The sequence below is a fragment of the Anser anser genome, assembly GCF_964211835.1.
Source record: "Anser anser genome assembly, chromosome: 4".
In the NCBI taxonomy this organism is placed as follows: domain Eukaryota; kingdom Metazoa; phylum Chordata; class Aves; order Anseriformes; family Anatidae; genus Anser; species Anser anser.
In genome coordinates, this window is record NC_139724.1 from 53,919,245 (window position 1) to 53,937,997 (window position 18,753).

At 42.5% G+C, this 18,753-nt stretch overlaps 1 protein-coding gene across 1 annotated transcript in view; it reads right to left on the reverse strand.

Moving 5' to 3' along the window:
* The window catches only part of LIMCH1 (LIM and calponin homology domains 1), a 176,944-nt gene that overhangs the window by 104,069 nt on the left and 54,122 nt on the right, over window positions 1-18,753 (reverse strand). Inside the window, exon 2 of the mRNA XM_083833235.1 lies at window positions 5,724-5,794. Within this exon, the coding sequence (XP_083689361.1) occupies window positions 5,724-5,794 (71 nt within the window). The remainder of the gene's footprint in view (window positions 1-5,723; window positions 5,795-18,753) is intronic.

Consider the following 18,753-nt stretch of genomic DNA (forward strand, 5'->3'; position numbering starts at 1 on the left):
CACTGACAGATAAGAAAAATAACATATAAAAATCCCACAATCTACAATGACTGCATACTTGTTTTCCCCTACCAGGTCTCCACAAGTGGCAGGGCAGTTTTAAATAAAGGACGTTAACTTGCAAAACCAATCTTTTTTTTAAACAGCCAAACAACTGAAATATCCTATAGATAATTAAAGCTGTTCTGAAGTCGAGTTCCACACCTAGCGGTACCACTGATGCAGAACACAAAGTTTTACTATCCCATAGCATTATACTTGCACTGATCTGGCACATATCCAGCCCTCACTGAAAACGGCATTCATGTCAGCCCAAAGCTTGGTCAGATGCACTGTAACCATGATGCAAGCCCAAAGAAACTCTGCTCTCCGAGAATAAGCAGCTCATTCATCACCAGAGACATAAAGAACACAAGCCAAGGAGATTTCTTATTTATAGAAGAAAATGATTCTCATGACAGAATAAATGATAAATTCCTTTAAGTAATTCTCGATCACAATCACTTTCAGCTCACGTAGATTTATAGCCCCACTTCATGCTTTTCTTTAAATACTGTTAAAACAATCAGTGTCCACGACTAACTTCTCACATCTTTTCTCACACTTAAAAGTACAATAAAGATTGTAGGTTTTATTTTTTAAGTGCATATATCCCTAACATGCATGACTGAAGGGAAGTGCCTTTCCTAGACATTTTCCTGCACGAGAAAAAGGATAAAACTTTTCCCTTAACTCCCTGTACGTGGCCAGTTTTACCAAGATTACTTAAAAGCAACAACCCCCCTTTGTATTTGCTCTTTCAAAAAATAGAGAAAAGGAGCAGAGTCAAAGAATGCTGATTACAAACATTAATCATCGTTTCTGCGCGCTTTACTAACTTACATAACACCACATGCTAATCTAGAAAATAAATGCCTTGAAAAAAAACAGAAATAAAAATTTGGGAAAATGTTCCTAACCTAGTATCCAGAACTGCATATGCAAGTGGCATCTATCTTTAATCACACACGGTTATTACTCTTTCACTTTTATGTATTTATGCCATGGCTTCCCAAGGTATGAAGTTAAGTATTTGTTAGAACTTTCACGTTTGAGAGAAATCAAAGACTTATTATGGCTGCATTTACTTCTATGAATTGATTTACGTACAAACATAAAGCAGACACACAAATAAACTGTTCTACATATAGAACCCATGGTATTACACACTATCATGACACTGCTGCGCTACACTGCAAAGCCAACTCATTTGTGCTGATATCTGAATCTGGATTTGGTTTAAGGTCCTTTGCCTACAGTCCACATCCCAACTGTTATATATGATCCCAATTGCTTCTCATAAATGCTTACAGGTGCATTTCCCTACTTACTAGGTACCTTCAACCCTTTGAGAGTCATATCAAGGCAAGTAAATAACTTGGATTTTCAAGTCTCACACCCCCACAGACCTTTCTAACTACTGAATGCCCAACACAACAGGCGAGAACCTGCAGCAGCAGCACAGGGCAAGGGGAAGCAGGCAGCGGGGAGAACAGAAAGGAAATCCTCTCCTTAAAAACACCTCCAAGAATATTAGAGCAATTAACAACTGGGCAAGGTTACAAGAAGTTGTATGCGTCTTTGTCTTCATGTAATAATTTTAAACTTACTAATAACAATTGTTGCATGATTAAAAATAAAAGCAACTTCTACTTCCTTCCGTACTGTTTCAGTAAAGCAACAGAACTAACCATATCAGTGGGGTGGGGGGGGCAGACAGCATAAACATTTTTCTGTTCCTATCAACCTTCATTCAGATGTCTGAATCTATAGAATATCTGGGTCAAATCTAAATATTAAAGCTATGCAAGAAAAGAGAAAAAGGCAAAAAGGCAAAAAGAATGTATGCTGGAGCACAAACTGGGAATTTCTAGAGATATTTGCTGCTGTTGATATTGCATTCCTCCCTCATACAGTTTTCTGTCTTGTCCCCAGGAAGGCATATTTGCCCACACGTGCAGAAGTGTAGCCAGGAAGCTCCTCAGTCTTTGCATACAACAATTTAATACACAAAGCAAGAACAGAGCAATAACTGCCTCCGTCTAGCTGTGTCTGATGTCCCTTGCTGAAATCGCCATCTGCACCAATGTCAGGCAGCTATGCTAAAAAGCCATGAAATCATTTCAGAAAAACAGGACCAGTAGTCATTGGCTTCTAAGCACAGCTGGGTGCACAATCAGAGCTGGTACTGTCAGGGAAACTGCACAAGTGGGCTTTCAAAGGCAGCAAGAAGGAAGGGCTTGTGTTACTCTCATCTGTCAGAGTGCGACTTGATGGCACCCTGCATTGTTTGAATACGTTCCTGAGCTGAGCGCGGTGAGCTATCAAAGTGTCATAATGAGGCCGATCGAGATGCCAGGAACCGAGCAAACGCTCCCAGGAACCAGGCACGAGGACTTGCGGGTGCCTGTGGCTAGCTCAGGAGCGTAAGGCCTCCCTGCTAGTCAGGCTGTCCGTGCACAACACGTCCCTCCCAAGAGTCTGAGCTTTTGGCATGGTGCAGGTGCATTAGTTTTCATGTACTGAAATATGGGCATAGCTGCTGGATGCGAATGAATGATCTGTAACCAGTGTAGTGACGTCTGCCTGAGTTTGCAGTGGACTGCTACAGCAGTACCTCAAGCGTTCACATCTCAGTAGTCTGCTAATTACCAGAGCCACGGCTGGGAGAGATTTATGAGTCAAGGGTCTGTCAGCAGGGAAGTGAAATGCTGCAAAAGGCTTGCAGGAGAAGGTGAGCATCACTACAGGTTCTGAAATATCCCTTGAAGGAGCTGGTAAGAGAGAAGATGGAAAGTTCCTGTTACTGCCTTGCTGAAACGGGAACCTGCACCTGAGGAAGTGTAGGCCGTAGGCACTGCAATCAGCTGGAGGGAGGCCTGGCATTACTGCGTGAAAGGCTCCAACAACCTGCTGCAGACAAAGATTTCCCCTGTCGTTTTGCACGTGGCTAGTCTGGCTGTTAGCAGACTGGACCCCAACCCTGGAGGTATTCAAGGCCAGGCTGGATGAGGCCGTGGGCAACGTGATCTAGAGGGTGGTATCCCTGCCCATGGCAGGGCGGGTGGAACCAGGTGATCTTTAAGGTCCCTTCCAACCCGAGCCATTGTGTGGTTCTGTGGTGCCTACCTCTCTGCTCCTCCCACTTTGGGGCAAAAAGCCTGCATGGTCCATGGGCAACTTGAGACCTCTTTAGGAGACTGAGGGCAAAGTGGCTGTGTCTACCTGCTGACATCAGTTCCCAGTCTTGTAGCTTCTGGGATCCCTCAGGACACAAATTCACGTTCAGTCCTCATCTCAAAACACAACAGGCAACAAGAACACTGAAACACCAATCTGAAAGTAAGCCCCAGTCCCTGCTCACGTGAGCATCACCTGCAAAAGTGCCTGGCTATGAGTTGTCAGCTAATGACACTAGCAATTACTGTTGTCCTGTGGAGACAAACTGAGGCAGGTTTAGCTTTTTCCTAAAACTTTCAAGGAACAAATCAGATAAACCAGACCAAAGGTAATGACTTCTTCCATCTTCAGAAACCTAACAAACCTGTAATTCCTTTCTTGCCTTCTGTAGCTTATCAGAGACTATGAGATGCAGTTTTCATCTACTTTGTTGAGTTGTGATAAAAGCACAACAGATTGGAAAAGAGAGCTTGAATACTGGTAGATTTTGCTCATAAGGTAGGTACCCCGGTGAGGTCTCTGACAAAACAGAAAACTCGTATCTACAAAGTCAATATTGCCTGTGGCTGCTTTACTACCAGTGCTTCACTGAGCAAGAGATAAAAAAAAATAAATAAATTATCAGTGCTTCATCTGCCAAAGCTTGTACTTTTCAAAGATGCATTAAGAGCTCCGTGTTATACCTCCAAATTCCTACTGAGTTCTTACACTGGACTTGGATGCAGTGAGGAGCAAACTTTTATTGTTGGCCTCATAAATTCTTCATCATCAGAAAGCCAGACTTGAAGGCCTAAGTGGCAGCTCTGGTTAATGCTACGCAGCCTACTAGAATTTCATCCACCAACCACAGCTGCCAGATGCCACATGTAATACGGACCTCTCAGGTCAGAGGTTGAGGAGACAGGCCCCTTCAGACTGGTTTGCACAGATCCACACGTGGTGAGCAAGGACAAGCAGTAAGCAGTTTGCCCAACATCACAGAGCAAGTTAGCAGTATAACCAAGTGTTGTCCCTTCACCTTCTTGGTACTGGAGCTTACAGCCTCCTAAGAAATACATATTCACACGTTTTTGTTTTTTTTATCAAATCATTAGTTAAGCTTTCCATCTACAGCATTTAAATCAGACTACATCTGTGTACTTGCAGATAAGATTAGAATCTAATCTTGAAATACACATCCCTTACTTTTCATGCAACACAATTCAACCTTAACATTTAAAGAGCACTGTGAAGTGACTCAGCACTCAGTACTTCAATTGAACACGCAGAGGAGTGAGATCTTGAGCAAGAGGCATCCCTTACGTACAGAGGGTAAACGCCACGCTCCTTCCGAGTTATACAACATTTGATCAACAATAACAACTACTTCCCTCCTCCCAAAGCCACTCCTCAGCAAAGACATGCAACTACAATCAAACAAGATCGTATCACTTCCTTTATGCTTTTTTCCACTTTAACAGCTAAAGTTCAAGGTATCTGATTAATGACACCAGTGAGATATACAACAGTATTTACACAAGTAAGTTTCAAAGCTATTGTAGACTACCTACAGTTGACTTACAGGATATTAGCTCAACCATACTGCTGAAAACAGACTCCAAGTTCCAGCACTTTTCATAGTATAAAACAAACAATAGCTGCAATGTTCCAGCTAAACATCTCAGGAGATCTCATTCATAAATTTCAATATGCATTCAGTGCTGCACAAGCTTCATCCTTCTGGTGTGCAAAGACAGCTGTTACCTACTTCAGTGACAACCCTGCCTGCCCAGGGAAAGAAATCTGTCCATACAGACGATTCAGGTCAGCATATTGTCCCAAACTCCTGACATCCTGCACGGGATTTTCAAATAACATGGGGCATTAGGGCACACTTCCAAATTTCTCTTAAAAGTCACCAGCTTTGGCATCCAAGGCCACAATGTGCTTTTGGAAAACTGCCAAAAACCCGCTGTTAAAACCACAGAGAGAAACACACAAAAGTTAACTTGCATCTCTTGTCCAAAAATTACAAAACACATCATTCAAATACACCTTTAGGTAAAATTTGGAGGATGCCTAAACTTTCCAGAAACTATAAAAGCAGCTGAGTATTGATGGTGTTCAGATGGTTAACTCCTGACAGCACTTGGACCTGGAATTGCTCCAAAACACTTCACTGCAGTGGAGACATCTATAGGCAGGTGTGGAACACCATTCGCCAATCTGTGGTTAACATCTTTAAATAAAAGGAAACCAAAAAGCAAACACCGTTTTCACTTTACATAACTCAACTAAGGAGCTCGGGTGGAGTGAGGGAAGCACTCTGCAAAGCCTGTTTTCTTTAAGCCACATTTCAATCCTCACCATAACAATAGCGTCAGCACTGAAAGGATGCTGCAGTGAAATACCAGTGTGCACAATGTCAAAGCTTGCAAAAGGAAACCAACAGACATGCACATTAAAAATCATTTCATCTACAGTCAAGAATGTATTCAAGGCTCAAAACCATAAGTGTTACTTACTCACACAGAAGAATGCCGTTTTCTAATCCAGAACGGAAGTCTTTCTCACCAAAACTTCTGCCTGTCACTTGCTGCAAAAAAGTAGGGGGAAACAAAAGAGTGGAATATGTTAGAAGGTGTGCTTTTCAAGAGCAATTCATAGCATACTGTTAAAGCATCTGCTGCAAATGAAACATCCAAATTTTACGGGCATTGCCGAAGAGCTAAGTTGTGTACATCAACCAGGTTCTTCGTTCCCATTTTGCTGAGCTATTTAACACATTAAACTGAGCTATTTGCTCTGGCCAGTACACTTACAGATTATAATAACAGCGCTGTTGCTTAGAGGTAAGAAAATCCAGACACAACAATGAAACCTTCTGAATGTTTTTATAATTTTATCCTAAAGCATTCTGAATTTTAGAACTACTGTATTTAGACAAACGATGTGGTTTTGCTGCTTTTTTGCACCTTATTAAAAATTTTGCGTTGGGCTTGAACTTTTGGCCTTTAACCTCTCGCCTTCACACAGTAAGCAAATCCAGCTGGAAGCACTCACATGAGTTGTGGCCCTTCAGCCACGCACCACCATACTCCTCGCCATATGAAATGACATTTCATATCATGAAGTCAACTGTGAGCATGAACACAAACTTGGAGGAAGCTCAAGTTCTGGCACATACTCATCCCTCTCAGGGGCGCTGGGACCAGGCAGTACGTTCTGCATTACCAGCTCTTAAGCTCTCCTCTTAGAGATGGACCATGAAGGAATTCCATCTAGGAATCCTAATCCTGCTTGAAGGTGCTAGATGCTAGAGGCATGACCGAAGCCCTGTGCCTGACTCACTACCATGTTGACAATGGCTTGCCACTCATCCTCAAATCATTCTCAACAGATGATGTGCTCAGCTAAAGGTATTACCACCAACAAATACGTAAAAATAGTTGTTATGTTTAGAGAGAACTGAACAGAAACAAACCAAACCAAAACAAAAGGCCTGCCTTGTTTTCAATTGTCCTCCAGGAGGTCTTCTCCTCGCCCAGCCAAAACACTGAGCGGATGCTTACAGAGTTCTCATGGCTTGCATCCAATCTTTCAGCAAGACCCTTGCTCTGGGCGTTGCTTCCACCATAGAAGAATAGTGGCTTGGGGACACATCTGTCCTTACGTACCAGTTTTCTCCTTGCTGTTCCATTCAGATACAAGACCCTTCCCTCCCAGTTTCCTGTCATAAAGACAGCAATTTATAAAAGCTGACAAGTTTGGCACTTTCCCACGGGATTAGTGGCTGTACTAGGTTCGCAAACGCCGGTTGTGGCTACACACAGCCTTAGACAGAGGACAACACTTTTTTGGAATTAAAATGCAAGTAAAAAGCATAAAACCTAATCCCCCACGTAATAGTAAGCATATTATTTTTTTCAATATGAAGGAGCTTCTCCCACAAACTGGTATGACAGTTCACAAAACTTTACCCCCCCCACACTCTCAAAGTCAAAAGTCACATTTTATTCGAATGCATGAAGTAGAACAAGACACTGGGTCACCCTCATACTCCAGTAGAAACCAGACACAGTTTGCCAGAAGGAAATGATCTCTGATCATCTAAATTATCTCTAATCATAGAGAATCACCTCTAATCTTGATCGGCTGGGACAGAGGGAAATCACAACAACATAACCATTAGCATTTGGGATGAATGATAGACTCGGCACATCAAAATTGACATTTATTTCATCCACAGAACAGAGTACGGTAATAGAAAGGAATAGAAGAGCTATTTCGTAAAGACTTGACTCACAGGGAAAGAGCTCTGCACAGGAAAAAAGAAGACGACAGTCATTTTATTTCCCTCCTCAACCTAAAGCAACATCAAACGTTGTAGCTGTGGAAGTCAATCTTTTCATGTGTTTGTTGAACATCTGCATTCACCAGGGAGCAGTAGCAAAACTGTGAACACAACTGAAGTAAGAATCGACCTGCCAAAAGCTCTCCCATGGGTATTGCTGTTGTCACTGCTGGTGTAGGAAGGCTGCATACATAATATCTGGCTGCACGAATAACATCATGAAATGCAAATGCACAGCTGGAACAACAATTCATCTAATAAGAGGTACAACAAGAACTGACAGCAGGTGAGGAAAGACAGGAAGGTCTAGAAACAGTGCGTGTCTGTTTAAAAAGGAACTGGAAGTAAATGAGGCATGGAAAGGTTTGTGCCTATTCTAGATGCTCCAGCTGCAGAAGGAAGCATTCATCAGCTACAAGTCTCCTGATTTAGCCAATTAAAATGTACGAAAAGTGCATCAGAGAAAGGCTAGAAACTAAAAATACGACTGAAGATGACATTATAAATGTCAAAGATAAAAAAAAGTGTGCAGAGAGGAGCAAGCAGCTGTACCCATTTTTTCCAAGAGGAACTTAGAGCTCAGTTTCTTGGCACATGAACACAGGTATATGCATGCTTACACATGGAAAATACATGTTTAATCATGGTATCACAAAACCATTGTGTGTTTCACAGGCCTATGTTATGAATATGATCTGAGCACTGTTCTGTGCCCACCGGTTCATCTTCTTACATATCTGGGAACTAGCCTCCATTGACTGCTGGACAATACTCCGAAAACACTGGCATACAGAGGGTAGTGTTTATGCTGCTGCTTCTGTGCTTTATTGCCCAGCTTCATTGGACAAAAGAAAGCTGTAAATCTGCAGCCAGGTGCAGAAAACTGGAAGGCGGGGGGAGCAGATTTCTATCCCATCAGCTTTCGTACTACGGAGAAGTGGTATTCAGACCTGAGCCATGTCACAGGTACGGACAACACATTTTGGCTGTCCAGGAGAAAGCAAGGTATATTGAAGAGTTACCTGTTCACTTCTGTAGTGTCAGCACACTGTAGTTTATTGTAGCACAGGGGCCCAACAGTTACAGCTAAGCATCTTTAAGGAAAAACACAGCTGTATCCTGCTAATGATTTCTAAAAAAACAAAAACAAAAAAAAAAAAAAAACTGCCACTTCTTCAATGTTTTATAAAGCTGATAGGAAAAGAGTTGTCTTTCCATGTCGTACTGCAATACAAAAATAGAGAACAGAAGTGAAACACAAAGTTTCACTAATTATAAACACAATTTATTATTGTGTTTCATTTACGTAAGAAGGAATTGATTTTTATTCATCATCTGGATGATATTTTCTTCTCTAAAAAGCTGCAAACGTCTTCATCCAGGGCAATTATTTCGCTGCCGGATGTGTCTCTCAGTTTCACTACCACTTAGCAACCCAGAAAACTAAAGCTAAAATGAGTAATAAAAGGAGTTTTAGGAGACTAAACCACAGCACACTGACTCTCCATCACAAACTTATGGCAACAGCTCTGATATGTATTTATACACAGCAACACTTCTTCTATGCAGTATTGTTGCTGATTAACTCCTTTGTTCCTTGCAGTTATGCATGCCACTACATCTATGTCATCACACGTGGCTGTCCTCCAGCCACTAACCAGTGCCATATTACACAACCCTATTTTCACCAAGCGTCAGTTCGCTTTGTTTTCCTTGCATTTTGTGTTGCTGCTGGTGCTTCACGAGATGGAGCTTGCAAAGCCTCTGGTAGAAAAACAGCTTAAGGGCATGAAAAAGAAAAGGTGACAAATTAGTGAGCAGATGCTGTCCTCAGGTGAAATTTATCTCAGCCAACAAGATACAAGTAGATGAATAAACATTAGGCCATCAGGGACAACACTTTGAGAACAGCTAGCCTGATTTGCTGGATGCACATCTGAAAATAGCACGTAAAGCAGCGAACAAAAATATAGACACAGCAGGGAGAGGTCTTTGCTACCCATTACGCATTTTGGAGGGCTTGTGAAGCATGGCAGCAAAAAAAAGGAAGATTTTCCAGAAGTTTGGTAGGCTGTTCATTTCTTTGTATATCAGTACACTGAATTTCAATGTTGTGCAATCACTTTGCAATCCCACATCAATTTTTACTTAAACGAAAAAGTCCACTCTGCTACAAAACTAGAAAACGTACTGCCTGTACTTCAGGGAGATGTAAAAGTAAGGCTTAACCCATAATAATCACATGTATGTAAATAGGAAGCACTGGATCATATAAGCAGCAGGCAGCACAAGCCACCAAAAGATGATGTAGGACAGTTTTTAGGCCATCGGGATTGGGCACTTCTAGAGTAACAAACTCCTACTTCCCCACTTCCAAAATTACATTTCAGCTAATAACACAAATATGCCAATTAAATTCCTTTTTCACATAGCACAGAAAAGAGATTTCTGAACTAAGCAACACTGATGAGGCTGAAGTCTGCTTTACGTTGGTGGGCAAGAACTGCAGCGAACTGCCATGGCAGCGCAGCAGGACTGGGAGAGCCTTCACTGGATCCTGCATTTGATGCTTTTACAGCGGAAGGATTTAAACTCTCTAATTTCTAACAATATAAGCCAGTTCTGAACACTCATATTGCAAATATTAGAAAGCCAGAAACTAGCACAGAAACATGAAGACTACATTAATGGAGTTTACTGAAAGCAACAAGCCCTGGTCCTGGCGTATCTGTCTTCCAGAAAAGCCGAATGATGACAAGCATTCTGCACAAAGCTTTGCAAGGTGTTACAGCGTTGAGGTAATTCACTATTAAAATCAGTAAAAGGGTGAACAATGTAAGTATCTTCGGTGTGAACTTCTGTTATCAAGGACAAAAACAGTGTGGGCTCAGATTGCCTGATGTGGCCAGCAATGAACCACCAGAAATTTTTGTGCTGCAGAGCTTGAAAATGTAAAGAATGCATGGGAGGAAGGGGAGAGATTTCACACTTGGGTAGCAAGATTAATCTGTAAAGAAAGCACTTAATATTATTTATCTTTCGATCTTCCACACGGTGGTTCTTTAACTTCAAGTGCAATTTGCAAAGTTAACTAGCCATGCTGAAGTCTCCTTTGTTCTCCTTTCCCTCCTGCTGTTTACCCTCATCCTGTTCTTTGAAGTGACACAGAGCTGACTTGCTCTTTATCACACTTCATAGGAACTCCATTTTTCCTTGGCAACAATAGCATAAAATATAGGATATCATATTCCCTCTGTTTGCTCTAGAATCCCTTCTGCCGCTACCACACTGTCGGCTGGGTTAGCTGACAGTTTGGTGTCAACATGTAGCACGGGAGAACGATGCCACTGACACAAACGTGCCCCCAGCCCCTTTGGTGGACCCAATTGTTAGTCCTCACACGGAATGACTTCTTTGCTACAGGATGATAATCAGCACCTTTTCCATGAAGCGAGAGACAACTAAAAGCCACAACAGCTGATTTTTTCATGCCCTTTGCCTAGTTCAGTGAGCAAACAATACTAAGAATGGACACGTATTTATATTTAATGTATATGCTAAAAAGAACAGATCCCGTTCATTTAGCAAACCTGTCAAAGAAAATACAGAACAAGGAGCAAAAATAATTGCACCGAACTCCCGCTCCATCCCCATTCCTCCTATTAAACATTTTTTTTCCCCGAGAGGAAGACAACAGAGCTCCACTTACACCCCAGACAAATCACAAGGCCACAGAGCAGCATCGCGTTGTTGACTCGGCCTGGAGCTTAGCGGGCTGCTGACAATCCCCCCTCGCTGCTTCGTAACTCACCAACGGAGAGAAGAGATCTGCCTCCGAGCACCTGCACTATAGCTCTGCCTGCTGAACAGCCAAGAAACGTGGAGGGAAGACGACTGCAGGCAGGGGAGGCTTATTGCTGCTGATAAAGCACAGGCATCACGATTCCCCTTTAACGCACCACGGCCATCAGCAACTATTACCTACCCAAAGCTTTAAAGTTAAATCTGGGAAGGTTTTGCTCTCACTAATCCTGCCCGTCACCAGAGCTTTCCACATGAAAATTCTGCACTGGTAACGGCAGTATTATACATATGGTGTTGCCATACATTGTTTGGATTTATGATCACACAGAGCCGCGCGCGTCTCTGCCAGGACATCTGGTAGTATAATCCCAGCTGGCTGGCAAACTGCTAAGGAGTGTTAAAATTTCACGATAGAGTAAATCAGCCTTCTTTTTAATCTCCCCTCCCTAACTCTGTTTGTATACATGCCCAGGTGCGCTGCCAAACGTAGCAGCCTTCCCTCAGGGGCAGGGTGGGACAGAAAACATTTCATTAAAGGCTGAACGTTTTGTGGAGAGCAAGGAGCAGCGAGAATGAACTTAAAAGCAACTTCCATCAGGCTTCTCTTGGCTGCAGCGCAATTCCCAAAAGCTTCACCTAGCAGCAGGTCATCTGTTACATCAAATTTGTATTTGACAGTCAGTAAATTGCTAATGCATCGTTGTCTTACGGGTAACCAGCTTCTTATCTGTACTTCAAGCAGTATTGTCAAAATTAGATACCAGATGACAGATATGACAGGACACCCCAAGATACCTGGTTTCAATCAGTGGTTCAGTTTAGGGTTCTTTTTATGACTTAAAAGAAGAAAAAATAAGGCATCTCAGGAAAAACTTATTTCCTGTGTTGTGGGATCCATCATTTCTTTCTTAGTTTTAACATGAATTAAAGAAGGGGGGTTGCAGGCTCTTGCACATAGATTTACCAGTCAGATGTTTGTCATTTATCCCCCTCCTTTATTTGGGAGAATAAGGAGGAATGAAGTGTTATTTCATGGAAATAATTTCTATTTGATGGTAGCATAATGATATGTTCTTTAGCTCTGTACTGTTTTCTTTAAACACGCAACCCCACGCAGGTCAGAGGAGCAGAGATCGGGAGGAGCACGTACCACGTAGACCCAACAAGTGCAACACACACACGACAGCAGTGCGGGATGCACCTCCTTGATCCGAGGCCCTCATTTAAGCTAATCCTGGCCGTTCCCACAGAGCCTGGCCTCACTCCACTTCAACGTCTGGAGGAGTCATCTTTTTGGCGGCCGACTAGGTAAATTGAATCCCCTTTTACCACTGCACAGCCCATTCCACTTCAGGGTGAACCAGTCCTTCCTGGAAGCTCCTAGCTGCGCCTTTGAAGGGAAAAGGAGCAGATGACTAATAATTACTAGCTCTCATGAACACCTTCCAGGCTTACCTTTCCCCAAGGTCTTGTTATTTTCTTACCCAACCAGGCTAAACAGTCTGCTCACTGAAAAACGAAAGGCTGATAGAAGTTACTACGAATTTTCCAGCTTCTTTATTATGATTCCCTAGGACTGGCCACGTACAAACACCTGCACTGCCTTGCTACTGTCCCTCTTTCAATGAATGCAGAAAGAAGTCTGTACAGTGAGCTACTCTCCAAAGCAAGAGCTATTGATTTAGCCTTTATCGTTTCCCTAGCGTGATGTTTCTTAAAGGTGGAATTGGTTCTGATAGAGAGAGAACTCAAGCTCTGGCTGCTGAACTCAGTGTATTTGGCAGCCTAAAACGCCAGTCTCACTTTTTTTTTTTTAAATAAAGTTTAAGCTTTTTTAGAAAACGCCTGAAGAATTTTTCCTTTGCCTCAGGTTGATTACACTTGCAACTATCCAACGAAACGAGAAATCAGGTTTCTGGGCATCGCTGAAAGGGCGAGGAGCTAACAGACAAAACTCAAACCCACTCCAATCCACTGTAACGCCCTTTTCCGCCTGCGGCATCTCACAGGAGCAAATTCACAGACACTTGAAAAACCACTCCTCCAAAATGTATGCTACATTGCATCATTTACATGTTGAAACCGAAACAGCTGCTAATAAAACCCTCTATTTTCTCTCCTCCAGCTTTAGAGAATTTAGGGCTTTAAACACTTCCGATGCAGGACTGTGTGTCAACTAATTACAGCTGCAGAGACAGAGCAAAACACAAGTAGCAGCTTCCTCACTGAGCTCAACATCTTGTCTCTGCCTCAAAGCAATGAAGAGATCAACAGCTCTGTAGGAGATGAAGGGATCGCTGCAGTGCCCAGATTTGTTAATCGCCCCTTCACAGTGCTCTAACCTATTTTATATTATCACTGCATTTATGTGTTACAAAACCATTCTGCTACTTCTTTTTGGACAAGCAGGTTTTTGACACCAGTGCATTGCTTTGTGTCGGTAACGTGCATCTTGGCAGACAACTTCAAGACTGCACGCACTTAAAGCTGGACAGGGACAGGAACACGAGAAGCTGCAAGTACAGAGGCCCAACACCAGAAGCACTTCAGCTTGTCATTAACCTCTGTCAACAGACAGACTACCAGAGCTCGGTAATTACCGAGCAGTCGCATTGAAAAATGTCTGCCAGGAGACACCAGCTTCCCTTTTTGAAGAAATCAGATGTTCACCTGAGCCAACCATTACCGAATTTAACCAACCATTTACAGATGACACTTTATGTCTTTAGGTCTCAGAGGAGCCTCCCAATTGCCACTGATGAGCATCACTAGGCACCAGTCTACCTTGAAGCTTTTAAATTTAAAGTCATATCAAGACAATTCCATATGTAAAGTGTCCCCTTTACAGTCTGTAATTTAAATATATATATAAAAGTACAGCTTAGCGAGACATTTTAAGGTCTGACCTCATTCTCTTGACAATAGGCCTGGAAGCCCAGAGCAAGCAAAGCAAGAAACTAACTGGGAAATAAGTCATTTTATATTGACAGCACTGAAAAGCTTAGCTTTATCTACTGCCAGTGTACTGCAAAACACTGGTCCTTCCAAAGAAAAGGGAAAGGGGAAAAACAACACTTCTGAGAGCAGGATCTGAGCTCCTTGGACGTTCCCTCCAAACTCTGGGTCATCACTTGGCAGGATCTCCAGCAGGAACAGAGCTGCGTGCCATAACTTTTCAGTCACTTGCAAACAAAAACACAGAACTACCAGCTTCTAAACAGGAAAAAATGTGCGTTTCAAAAACCGTGGAATGCAGAAAAACGATCCACTTTCCTGCAGAAAGAAGGCTGACCTTAATTCAGCCATACAATTTCAAGGCCTTCATTAGTAGCACTTTGGAAGTAGATTTGTTATTAAGCTAAGTGTGCTTTTGTTCCTGCCTCTATAGAGACGAGCTAAGGGAAAGCATTTAGGCTCTGAAAGCTTTTCCAGCTAAGCCAGTTTTTAGACGCCATTTGGCCACCGAGCAAGGGTGGAGCTACGTTCCCTGTGCTGTGGGGAGCAGCGAGGGCCTGCTGCTCCCTCAGGGCACGCAGCAACGGGGGGGGGGGGGGGGGGGGGGAGCGCAGGCCGTGTCCTCCCTGAGGGGGCCTGAGCATAACGGGCAAAGCCAGGTGTCGTAACTAGGCCCATCTGCAGCACCTGACATGGCAAATCGATGAACTGGGTCTGGGGTACACGCATGGAGTCCAGTCAGGAGCAAAAGGGGATGGGGCCAGAGACAGGACTGCGGCCACAGCCACAGCGTGGATCTAAAGTTCATCCAGAAAAAGACACACAGAAGTCAGTGAGCATTCAGTGAAACCCTGAGCCATTCTTCAGAAAGCAAAACACGGCCCTAAGTCGGGCTCCACTAAGAGTGGATGCTTCAGGTTGGACAGAGAGGGGCTAGAGCCAGAGGGCTTGCCCTGCAAGTGCCACCTCCATGCCCAGCTACTCCGCATCTCCAGATGCTAGCAGAGATGGTAATACTGCAATCCCCAGGCAGTAACTGGTTCTCAAAGATCCTCTGATTCACTTTACCTATCATATGGCAATAGAAAAATTCCTTTCTTCTCTCCTCACACCCTATATGAAAACTGGAGAGGATGACACAACCACAAAGAGAATGCCGCCATAAGGGAAGAAGCAAAAATTAGAAAGTAAAGGAATAGAACGGTATGGTGAAACAGAACAGCCATTTCTCTCCAAAGTACAATGGCATTACAGTCCAAATGGAAAGCCTACTGCAGCCTCTAGTCAAGAAACCTGTTTTTTCTGTTCTCAAATCTGCTCCATGCCTCCAGTGTCCTACATCCCGAGAAGCCCTGCAGAAGGAAATGACAGCTGCCATTACTGCTCCAGACTAGAGAAACAGTTAAGAACAGCTAGAATCAACTCATGTTTTTGAGCAAGTGTCTTTCAAAGTGAATGTGATTCATCAGTAGACTAGGCTGCCTTAAATAGAAAATAAAGTACTTTAGGATTTCAAATGACGAGTGCTCTTCAAAATGCACTTCCTAGAGCAGTGGCCAGCTTAGACAAAACTAAGAAAGAGAGCCTCCTTTTTCCCCTCTTCTGCAACATTTACTTCTCTCTCCTCCTCTTCCCAACCCCCTAAAATTACTTTTTTCCCAGCTGAAGACCATTTAGACCTATCTTTCAGCAGATTGCTCCCACAGGAGATGGCCATCTTGCAGTGTGTAATGAGCACTAGAATTGAAAGACATTTTTCATTCATCCTGTTTAGCTGGAATAGGGCAGCTCCACGTAGATACTGATAGGGTTTTCTGGTAAATGTAAGTCATAAATCAGTATTGTTGTCCCCCTGCAATGATAAACACACCACTTAGAGATCGAGAGCATCAAATCAAGATCCATTTACAAGGCTGCCCCTGAGATACAAAACGGCGATGCTTCGCAGGGTAGATTGCTGCTATTTTCTCCCCTGCTGCTCCAGATACAGGGAGTCTTTGTTTGGAGGACACTGAGACCAGAGCGAGAAAGGGAGGAGGATTGATGATGCTTACAACAATAACAAACACTGCTCTTTTCTATGGCGAGAACACCTGCTGCCTCCATCAGTTCAGGCTCATCCATTATGTAGCACGCCAGCAGCGACGGCTCCAGAAGCACCGAGGCCACCGCAAACCTGACCGAGGAGCAAGGAACGGATCGAGCTGCCTCGTGTTATCAAACAAACAGGCTACCCGAGCACTCAGTCTCTTCCCTGTTTAGTGCTGTGTGAAACGAATACTGGGAAGAATTAGATTAAGCATCTGGTTCAAATACAGACAGAGGAATAAATGAAATTGCCTTCAACAAAGTTTGTCAATTTAGCCTTGTAGTAAATAAATTCCTGAAGAGAGAAGAAAACCCAGCAACTATTTTAATTGCTGTTACTTTTATTTTTACTCTTAGTGGAAACCATGTAAGGTCTTAAATGAATCGAAAGGAATGTAATTATTTCACTGCAATGCTTTAGTAGTGGAAAAGGAGCCTATTAAAAACATGCTTAACATTTCCAATCTAAACACTAAGAACTGCAAGTCTCAAAACATTTGCTACCTTTCTACAATTCCAAAAATCTTTGGAGTTGGCCACTTTCCCGCCAGACATCAGGCTTGTCCCACGAACATTTTCATGCTTCTCCCACACCATCACCTCCAGAGGCAACTCCAGTGCTACAATAAACCTGCAGCATTGTCAGGACCCAACATTGAAAGGTATCTTTATATGCTAAGTGCTAGAAAGCAAAGCACTTTTCAGAATTAATTCACAACTTTCAGCTGTCAAAAAGAAAGGAAAAAGCATGACTGATTAAAGTTCTTTGTCCCCAGATTGGTTTTCCAAATACCTCCGGAAATTCCCATCCAGACAGCAACCTTCCCCAAATCTGAAATAAAAAAACACCTAAGGATCTTGGAACTATTCATTAATACATTCCTCATAGAACTATATAAAAAGGAAAATAAAATTTCTTTAAGTTACTTTACTACTTTGATTAAATCAGACTGTTTTCAACTTTCACATATTATTCAAATAGCTGATTAAATTAAAGATGAATAAATATCATCAACTTTATTCCTAGTAAAAAGCACAAGGGTATTGACAACATTATGTGGCACTCTTCAGTAGTATTTCACTTCCAAATGTGGAGGAGCATTACTGTTTTACAAACGGCAAAATGAGCCAGAACTGTTCACAGAGGGTCAGAGCAATTAATAACCTCACCTGCCAGAGCAGGAATCCCCGTCTCATCTACAAGCACAATTATATACAACATTCAGAAAGATTAAAAAAAAAAAAGAGAGAGAGAAAAAAAAAGAAGAAAAAGAAACCAAGACTACTACACATTTAAGTAATACAGATATTCTGTGTATCAGCCAACATTTTTTGGACAACTGCAAAACATTCTTTTGGGAAGGCGTTCACTTATAGGAAATCGTATTTCTCTCCCCTTGTACTTTATTGTGAAAAGGTATTTGCATGACAGCAGGAGCTTTGTTGTTCAGTTCATATGCTCATATAGTCTGTTCAATCCTGCCCGTTTGTAAGTGCACCAAAGCCACATTAAAATCTAAAATACCCCTTGTGATGTTTTAAAAGCCAAAACTCAAGAAGAATTCGAAGCTTCTTTCTCTCTGGCTAAAATTAAAATTTTCTCTCCTAACCAGCTGACTCTGATAGGTGCCAATTCTAAACCCCTTGTTCTAAATATTGCCCAGCTTAGGCTGCAAGATGCAGTCACCTGTGGCAAGCTACCAGGAACAGCTGTCTGATAACAACCCGTCATCTGGAATTAAGGGCAAGAGTTTAAGACTTTACATGAGAAGGGGAAAAAAAAACACATAATATTCCTGATTTCATGAAAACATCCACTTACAGAGAAAGACAATACACTTTCTGAAGTGCTTCTGAATGCACCTCCTAGCTTTTCAGTCCAAGGCTATGAGCAGAATATGAAAGTGTTTACATGGAGCTGGAGAAGCCACTGGAAAACCAATGTTACCTTGCCAAGACTGATCTGCTGATACTCTTGCAGCCACCACCTGACTTATCTATGCCAGTTAATCTGTCTTAAAAGCTAATTTTTCTTCTGGTATCAATCCTGCCATTACTGTTTTGGTACATGACGAGAGGCACCAGGTATCTCAGCTGGCTCTTTTTAGCCAAGACAGGAATACCAGCATACTCTCCAGCCATCTGTTTTTATCATCCGCTGCAAAGGTTGGCCAAATAATTGTAAGTCCAGCACATTTGTAGCCTTTTGCACACTCTGCACTCTGACTCCACACTTTAGAGAACTGCTAGAGGTTTTCTCCCTGTTGGTTTGAAGCGATATTTCCTTATACTCACCCCTCTTTGCCTTCTATAATAAGATTTTTACCCGTCATTAATAAAAGCAGGTATTTTTC